At 40.9% G+C, this 10095-nt stretch overlaps 1 protein-coding gene across 2 annotated transcripts; it reads left to right on the forward strand.

Moving 5' to 3' along the window:
- Nucleotides 1-413: 413 nt before the first annotated feature.
- Nucleotides 414-5193, forward strand: isl1a (ISL LIM homeobox 1a; the record flags this gene model as incomplete). Of its 2 annotated transcripts, none has more annotated exons than XM_080853047.1 (6): nucleotides 414-468; nucleotides 1062-1251; nucleotides 2057-2316; nucleotides 4156-4442; nucleotides 4782-4949; nucleotides 5077-5193. In XM_080853047.1, 6 exons carry the CDS (start codon nucleotides 441-443, stop codon nucleotides 5191-5193), a joined length of 1050 nt encoding a protein of 349 aa, XP_080709173.1. The 2 variants fall into 2 exon arrangements, with proteins under 2 accessions (XP_080709173.1, XP_080709172.1); XM_080853046.1 differs by having other exon boundaries at nucleotides 441-468; nucleotides 4159-4442.
- Nucleotides 5194-10095: the final 4902 nt, after the last annotated feature.

Consider the following 10095-nt stretch of genomic DNA (forward strand, 5'->3'; position numbering starts at 1 on the left):
AGGCATACTGGAGCGAAAACTCAGAAATAATGCCTTGAATCCTGAGGCGCTGCTCGGGCAGAGTCCTAGGGGTCTGCGCTGCGATAATAGGAACAGCTGCTCGTCCCTTCAGAACCAATCAGCTTACAATAAAGGGCGCTACGTCAGCCCAATGGCCAAAGAGTAAAGCTGAAGCCAAGAGAAAGAAAGAGAGAGAGAAAGAGAGACAGACAGAAAGAGACAGATAGAGGGAGGGTGATAGAGAGAGAGAGTGGCCCCTCAATGCTGTGACCAGGCATCGGAGCTCAAACACACACCCCTGTCCCAGCCGAGGAGCACACCATTCGGGGAAGATCGACAGCTCATCCGACTCTCACCCACAATTCCGAGTAAAACACACGGTTACTAAGTGCTTCCACCTCGATTTGAAAGTGGACCTAACACCGCCTTACTTTCTTGACATGGGAGACATGGGGGATCCGCCGAAAAGTAAGTGCTAATTAAATTATTTTTTTATCAAAGAATAAGGAAATATCTGTGCTGCTTTCATCACACGGAAAACTTTTCAATATTATTGATTATCCTGAGATCACAGTCTGAATTGTGGAAAAGCTTAAAAAGTGACACATTTTTTCAAAATAAATATATAAATAAGTAGACAAAGTTGCCCAGGCCAAAGTTCGGTCTTAAGTGTAATGCAATATTATTTGAATCGCAGGCAACAAATTGACAGGTGAATCATATAATTATGATAATATTGATTGTTTCAATTTAGTTAATTTGTGACGGTAAATGCCAAGTATTGCCTGAGATTACATTAGTGTGTATATTTATATCATTATGCAATACACTGTTCACGTTATCTTTTTAGAAGGGTTACATTTGAGGATGTAAAGTACCCTGCATTTGAAACATCGAATATAAACATACATAAAACAAGTACATTCACATTAGTTGTTGATAAAGGGGAATTGTTTAAAAAAAAAATACTTACTCTTTACATAGCTACGAAAATAGAAATTTCCTTTTTTTATAATGCTACCATTTTAACTTTTTTCTCTCTCTTCTCGTTTCACCAACAGAAAAACGATTAATTTCATTGTGCGTTGGATGTGGGAATCAAATCCATGACCAATACATTCTGCGGGTATCTCCCGACCTGGAATGGCATGCTGCATGTTTGAAGTGCGCCGAATGCAACCAGTATTTGGATGAGTCGTGTACTTGCTTCGTCAGAGATGGGAAAACGTACTGTAAAAGGGACTATATCAGGTAAAGCAGATTTAGTTTGTCATGTACAACACATAAATGTTTATGTATTGCCTATAAGATGTATACCAAAACATGGATATTACAGTATTTCATAAAACCGTGTAAAAGAAATGACAATATTCTGGTGTGTTTAGATTAATCTCTTACAATTGTGTCTATTAATTGTCAGTAATTATGTTACGTTGCAATTAGGTTGCAGCTAATGGTGGTTCTGCTCATATATGTATTGCAATCCAATACTTAGATCAAATGGCGTTTTAAAATTAAAGCTGATGTCAAAGCTGCTATCAGTACATCTAGTTTAGTCCACTGATCACTTTATATTCGTTTATACTGAAAGCAAGACGTTCATACAGGATGACAACACTGTATGTTCAAGTAAAGAAAAATCAATTAGTGATCTGTGATGATAATGATGATGATGGTGACAATAATAATTATTATTATAATGAATACTATTATTATAATAATTCTAATAATCACGAAATCATTGGCCCAAGCTAAACGAAACACAGATACAAATGTAAGGCCTACGTATACGCTAGACCTATATGTTAACCTGCTGTGTGGTCACGCTGCTTATTTGAACATGAGCATCCTCCAGTTGACCAATTCATCAAAATCTTGACTAGTTTTCTATCAGTCCTTTTGTCCCACTGATTCCCAAAACAAATAATTATTGCCCAGTTTCTCTGCCTCATCTTGTTGTGTTTTAACATAAAATCAGCCGATCACATTTAGTTCCCTCGTGAGAATCTGTCGGATATTTCACCATTTCAATCGTTTCCTGTCATTTTCTCCGCAGATTATATGGAATAAAATGCGCAAAATGCAACATCGGCTTCAGCAAGAACGACTTCGTCATGAGAGCTCGCTCGAAGGTGTATCATATTGAGTGTTTCCGATGTGTGGCCTGCAGCCGGCAGCTCATCCCTGGGGACGAGTTTGCTCTTAGGGAGGATGGCCTGTTTTGCCGAGCCGATCACGACGTGGTGGAAAGAGCCACCCTGGGCGCTGGAGACCCCCTTAGCCCATTGCATCCAGCAAGACCCTTACAAATGGCAGGTAGGTTTGTCATTTCTAATTTGACGAAATGTTTGCTGGCAGACAGAAATTCGTAATTTGAGGGATAATATGAAATATTTAAATAAGATAACAAATATGTTTGACGGTTTGCTCCACAGCTTGGCTACGTTGTTGTAAGATATGGGCAAATGTAGCCTATTTCTATTTTGAATTTGTTTTACGGTGATGGACAAGTGCATTTGTGACAGCCTTGACAATAGAACAAAGTGATGGCTTTAGCAATGAGGTTAAGTGCTCTATTACAAACTCGACCTTGTTTTCTGTATACAGTTCCGTTACTGACGTACAATATTAACATCAAGAGAGAGATAAGCGTACATGTACACATATTGGTCATCAGCCAATGGCATCGTCAGCACAGTTCTGAAAAATGAATAAATTAATGAATATTTTCGAATCGCCCGATCGTTCACTTAGGACGATAGCTTCAATGCGAACCAGAAATGACTGTCATACGTGTGTACATTTTAGAAACAGGATTTCTCACCTCACCTTTCAAGACAGACTGCAGCACACTTTAGGGCAGGGTAGCAACAAGAAAAGGGCCCTATATGAAATCAAGAATGTAAAATTTGTGCTGAAAAAAAAAGCTCATCACCTGCAAGGACGCTGCCACAGTGTATGGAGATCAGTTGTTTTATATGCATTGTCAAATGCATATTTTTTAGCCGACTCTCTTTTTTTACCATAGACCTAAAACACTGTAAAAATGAACTTGAAACTGAAAGCAACTTCGGGTAGTCTGTTAGCCTCATTCCATTTAAATGTTTTGAAATAATACTCGTTTCAGAGAAATCAAATCTCAGTCGGATTTTAATTTGCATTTGGGGCATAGCATAAACCTCCGCTCCCGTACCTCTCTCCCGAACCGTCATATGAGGAAATGTAAATTCCGACAATAGCCTACCTGACAGAATATACCTACATTCACAATATACAGAATTTGTGATGAAGATATCAACACATTTTCTTTATGTAATAAGTAGTTTTATTTCCAATTTTCTGAAAGAGGCAAGTAAAACATCCTTGTCATATTCGAGTATGAGGTCAACCTTAACTACCTACATTCTACACTGAATCTCTTGTTCTAATTGCTCTGATATCAGGAATATGATTAACGAGGGCAAATTACGAAGGCATTGTATGTGCCTAATCCACGGACCTTATATAGCCTATTGTACCTTGTACTTTGCTAGAGTAAAATACGGCATATACCACTTTCCCATGGCCATATGGTGTTTCATTCTGCATGTCTTACGCATGGCCCTATAAGGTAAACTTGGCTGCTTCTCTTGCACGGTTTTGCTCAAATTACTTAAACTATGTTGTTTGCACAGCGTTTTCCAAACGTCTTGTATAACTACTCCTATAGTTAATCCATGGAGTCTGCTAATTATCCATTTACGAGACTATTAGTGAGGAGAGGACAGGAGTAGGATACGTGACGTAAACTATGGGCACTGTTTCCTTAGGGCCCGTAGGATTCAGAACCAAACAGCATTGCATGTGGAATAGCATTCGTTCATCGCCTTTATGAATGGGACAGACAAACGCGCAACCATAAATGCCACATATACTTACTCTTTCCAATGTGGTAACACATCAAGTACTTGCACACGTCGGTATTTGAATTTCAAGTGTACCGTGTTGAAAAGTGACAAAATATAGTCTATACACAAGTTTTGTATCCCCAACTTCTGGATCCCATGCGCCGCATGCCAACGCAACTGGTTGGCCAACTAGACAACTCATAGCACACCAGGAGCTGGAACAGTGCGAAAAATAGATGTTTATTTACTCGTTCTTTCTTACTTACAGCAGAGCCCATTTCTGCCAGACAACCTGCGCTTCGGCCCCACGTCCACAAACAGCCCGAGAAGACAACACGCGTCCGGACAGTGCTAAACGAGAAGCAGCTCCACACGCTACGGACCTGCTACAACGCCAACCCCAGGCCCGATGCACTCATGAAGGAGCAGTTGGTGGAGATGACGAGCCTAAGCCCGCGGGTCATCCGAGTTTGGTTTCAAAACAAGCGCTGCAAGGACAAAAAGCGGAGCATCCTCATGAAACAGCTCCAATCGCAGGCGCCCAATGACAAATCGGTGAGTAGGCTGTCAAAGTAAATCCATACAGATGATAACACGGAATAGATTGCATGTGTATATGAAATCATAAAATGCCATAATGACTGATAAGCCTACCATCTTACGAGCGCTGTGTTTAAGATAAATCTGCATGCTAGAATGCACTCTGCAAGACATAAACATTGTAAAGGGTCTTTTTCTGTAGCACACGCTCACAGTTTTCAGAAAATACAATTTCACTTTTACTCACTTTACATTTATTCATATTTTAAAAAGGTGTCTTTCAGATGTGGAATTTCAAATATATATCCGTTAATTTCCATATTTGACAACTAGTATATCTGGGACTATATGCAGAATATCCAGGGGATGACAGGGACGCCCATGGTTGCCACCAGTCCAGAGAGACATGATGGGGGTTTACAAGCAAACCAGGTGGAGGTGCAAAGTTACCAGGCGCCTTGGAAAGTCCTCAGTGACTTTGCGCTGCAGAGTGAAATCGACCAGCCAGCATTTCAGCAACTGGTGAGTACCAATAAGGCTTACAAGGACCAAAATACGCTAATTAATGCAACACTACGTTAAATAATAACACTAATGATAATAATGATACTAATGACAATAATAACAATTTTCTTTTCAAATATTTCAGGTAAATTTCTCGGAAGGAGGACCAGGTTCGAACTCGACAGGGAGCGAAGTGGCCTCCATGTCCTCGCAGCTTCCCGACACTCCAAACAGTATGGTGGCGAGTCCCATAGAGGCCTAAGATACATGGATAGTCTCCTCTTTTAAAAACTCCGCCAAGTGAGTCGAGGAGTTACTTGTCCATGTGAGGAGCGAACACCATCCGCCACGACCATCCTCAAGAACTGCAACCAGGCCGCTTTGTATGAACAACCAACCCAGTTGCATACATACACTGTGAAGACAATCATGGGATTTAAGGCGCTCGGATCTACTAGACAAGAGACACGAGTGCACCTGCCGAGCGTTGCAAAAAAACAAAACTGTGTGAGATGATTTAGCGTTCAGAAGATTCACCTGGTAAACAGAATTACTGGTGTGTCAAGATGCAAGATGAGAGTCAAACCGTCCTTGCACATCATACAGCATGGGAAGTTCCGCTGCATCACGCCCCTTGTGTGGAGTGCTGTGGGTTGGAACTGAGGTTTGCAACAGTTTTGCCAAAAATACCCACAATATATCATTTTGGGGTGGATCTCTGTGATATACTGCAAAAGACGATTTTTTTCATAAGCAGGCTGACACAGTGAGCGCAGCTGGACTTGCCTACACCAACCAGAGACTGTTGATTCTGTTCTATTGCAGCTTGGCGTGAGATAAGGCCGCAAATAGCCTATGGCATTTGGAAGGATAGGCAGAGAGGTGTACAGCTTTCCCAGATTTTTTTCTTTAATTTTTTTGGTTACATGGTCTCATTTGAAGCCCACGTACTAAAGCATTGCAACAAGGTATACCTCTATTTTGCCACAAGCTTGGTGGGAATTTTATGTGTTTGTGTCCGTCCAAGAACATTTTTTTTTCTTTCCCAAAGATGTGTATAGTTATAAGTTATAACCATTGATTAGCCCTGGAAAAGGTTACTTTTTGTTTGTTCATGTATTACAAAATAATGATAATAATAATTTATTATTTATTGTCGGAAGACCTGCCACTTTTTGTGTACCTTTCTTTGCTGAAGTAAAAAGGAGTAAAAAAGATGATGCTATTGTGGACTCTGAATTATCAGTCAAACTTGATGTGTCCTGTCGTTTGATTAAATGATGTAAAATAACGCCATATGTAGAACTATATCTTCAGGAATATTTAAGTAATAAAAATTTGACGTATACTGTAAATATTGCGTCCATGTATAATATGCGACGATCCATTTTCGTTTACTTTGACCGCCGTCATAATCGTCTGGCAGTAACGTAAATCGATGATTTACAGTATGAAAAATATTTCTTGTGAATGTTGTGTTCTGTGAAGTGGTTGTAGGCATATAAGACGATCAGCACGACGGTCTACTAGCAAAAGTAGGTTTCTGTGAAATAATCCTTATGGTGTATGGGTAACATTTTAAGAATCAAGCAATTTCCACGACAAGCAAAATGCCTCCACGACAAGCAAAATGCAAGGAGAAACAACCAACCCATCTTTCTAGAATCGTATGCATATAAAATGCCATTTGAACACTGTTTCTCACAAGTCCAAACAGAAGTGCCACATTACACATGCAAACACACACACACACACACACACACACACACACACACACACACACACACACACACACACACGCCTGCACGCACACATGCATAGAACATAGTGTACACACACGCATGCAGGTTTGCTAGCACATTAAAGCGCCAGAGACACAGCCATGAGTAGATGGCATGCACCACAGTGGACATGTAATTCTCGTAACAGCTGCTGGCCTGAGAAGAACTTGTTGTATTCACTCCAAAACAGAACGGGAGTTTCATATTAGAAGTACGTTTTTGTAAGTGATACAATTCAGTTTTGAAGACTAAAATGTAAAGGGTGCACCAGACGACCCTTGCCCTCTGTAACGTACTCAGCTGGGTATGAGATAATTTCCCTTTAGCATTGAAAATCGGAGCCATCCAAAAGAATCTCTTGCAAACAAAAATATAAGCAGTTGTCATCTTAACGGTTAGCGGTTATACATTTTTGTTGTTGTTGATTTTTTTTTGGCAGATGCAGTTTCCGAAATGAATCGGTCCGTTATAGTCAGCGTCACTTCAAAACTAGAATGAATGCCTAACCCTAAATCATATCTGTCATTCTAACAGCCCTAAGCACATAACTCTCTATTTATCTATATCTAACTGAACTAATGTTTCTACATAATGTAGGCTACCAGCCTCAGATGAAATTAACAGAATGCAACAGCACCATTAGTCACTACGCCTTTATTTGGGATAATTTAAATGTAACTGATTACAAAGACAATTAAGTCACAACTGTGGGTGCAATACTTTTACAGTGAGATCTTTTTTTATCTCAAATATTGACACTGTTTATACCAAAACACAATATCAATGCAAAGGAAATAAGTAAGCCAGAACCTCTGTGAACATGTTTAACGTTTAAACTAAAATGTACTTTTAATCATTCAATGTACCTTTATCAGTATAAGATAATACACATGGGAGTTTTCATTGTCTGTTCAGTGGATGAGCTATGTCTTAGTCCAAAGACTCCTTTATCGCTAAGTTTGTGAAATCCTACAGACTCTGATCTGGCATTAACAAAAAAGGCATAGAACACAGAAAACACAATTTGTCCCAAATATGGGATAAGGCTCTTTTTTATTTTTATCAGCACTGCAGAATACAAAATAGCCAAAAACGGGATGAGAACAGACAACCACTTGGATATGTCCTGGATCTGATCTGGTGAGGATTGGCCGGGTCTACGCCAGATCCCAGGCACCTGTTTCCAGAGTCATCCATGTCTGGGCCTCCATCTTGCTGCCGGGCATCCTCTCGAAATAGAGAGGGATGAGAGGGACAGTGATAGTGGGAAATGTGTTACGAATAGCAAACAATTGTGGGGAAAAAAGCAACTCTCAACATTCTCCAAATATCTAGGTAGTTATTATGAACTAGGCATTTAGTCATACTAACTGTGACTATTGGTAGCCATAGTTTAGGTAGCCACCTGTGTGTATGCAGTAGGCAGTTTCTGCCATGTACAATAGCTTCTAGTTGAACATAATAGTTGAGTTTTCTGTATCATATCATTCAAAAAGAGATGTGGTGTTTAACTGGAGTTTATTTGGCACCTCAATCTGCTTCGATTTGACTGGATCCTATAAGCGATGTTAGCCTGTTCGCTAAACACATGTTTAGCGATGGATTCTTCCAGGAATGACAACCGTAAAAGATGACACAATGACTATAATCCTGATGTCATCTGAAGTGACCTCACAGACAAACAGGCGATGACTGACAGCCTCATCTCATCAAATACAAAAGCAGCAGCAGGAGGGGCTGTGACTGGACAGAGAGAAGAAAAAAAAACTTCATTAGTATGACACAAGTGCATGGAGACTATAGAGGGGACTATCATACGGTGTGTTGCATCTTAACCGTCATCAGACTGTTCTTGGAGGGCTCGTAAACACGCAGAGGAAGTGCTGTGTCTCGGGGCCACCTCTGGGAGTGCAAGGGCCACAATATTTTTATTTCCGAGAAGAGACATTGAGGCGAGGCAGGTGGACCTAAATGGTGAGTCGTGACTCCCTACAATGCGAGAGCATGGCTCTGACAATCAGGTCACTCCCCTGGAACTGTGCTTCAGTGCACAATGTGATGCTACTCAATCACACAACCTTCAGGAGGTGAACCAGGCAGGCTTCTACGACAAGAAAAACTATCAAAAGCAAGCTAATTATCTAGCGATCTGCTGTTTTGGCTAAATGTATGCTTCTTTGTTTTTGTTTGAAAAAGATATATGTCTGCCCGTTTGCAAGGTTGAGAGTTAACGTGAAAGATCTAAAATTGAATGAATCCTTGGCCTGAGTGTGAGTTTCATAGCCTTGGAACACTTCAGAAAAAAACAGCAGTGTGTGTGCTTCTCTTCGCCTTAGTGCATGATACAGATGGCCATGATGTAGGCTAACATTACACATAGACTGGGAGAGAGGCGGGCTAGCATTTTTTTTTTTTTTAATTATCAATCCTTATACTTCTCTGTCAGGCTAATTTGTTGAGCCACACACCAAGTGACACTGTGTGTCCCCCCAAGTCAGTTCCCCTCCCCGTAGGTGCCTACTTTATTCTTCCCTTATGTGGGCTGCAGGGGGAAAGGGATGGTGTGTGTGTGTGTGTGTGTGTGTGTGTGTGTGTGTGTGTGTGTGTGTGTGAGAGAGAGGGAGGCTGCTGTGGTGGAATGGGGCGGGGGTGGGGGTGGGGGTGGGGGGAGTATTGCAAGCAGGACAAAAAGTCTTGATAGAATACCACTCGGGTCTGTCTAGCTCGGTGACCGTATTCAGCTCCATGGCCGGACCAAACAAAAGAGCCACTGTACCTCGAGGAGGCTCAGGCTTACAATCGTGGGCTCCTGGATGACACCAGATTGCATTGTGAGGCTGCAGGAAAGGGGACAGAATGTTGCGCTGCCTCCCCTTGGACCGGGTCCCTGGCTCCTGAACCACAACACTGAGGTGTAAGAATGAACAAACTGCTGCTGCACTGCTTCGACACCATCTTCCTTTTTCATCCATCCGGCAGGAAATGACAGCATCGTACCCGTCATAATTAGGTCATGAGTGGATTTATTTTTCTATCTTTTTTCTATGGCAGAGAGTCCTATGTCAGCAGTTACATAACAGCCACAAGACAAAAAAAACACTCCAAACTTTTTTTTTATTGAAAACAAATCTTGCCAAAATCAAAAGCATATTTTATTTTTACCTCCATTTTGTTTGTGGACATTATAATAATAAAACTGGTAAAAATTATTATTAGACTGATTACAAACACTAAGATGTAGGTTGATTACATAACTCAGCAGACAAATACGTTTTTTTGATTAACTTTACTGTATCTCTGAGTGCCTCAAGACCTATAGCTTGAGCAGGGAGGAGGGGGTGTAGTAATTTTTTTGACAAGTGTGTCATTCCAGCGGGACACCG

Source organism: Sprattus sprattus (genome assembly GCF_963457725.1).
Source record: "Sprattus sprattus genome assembly, chromosome: 15".
NCBI classification, from domain to species: domain Eukaryota; kingdom Metazoa; phylum Chordata; class Actinopteri; order Clupeiformes; family Clupeidae; genus Sprattus; species Sprattus sprattus.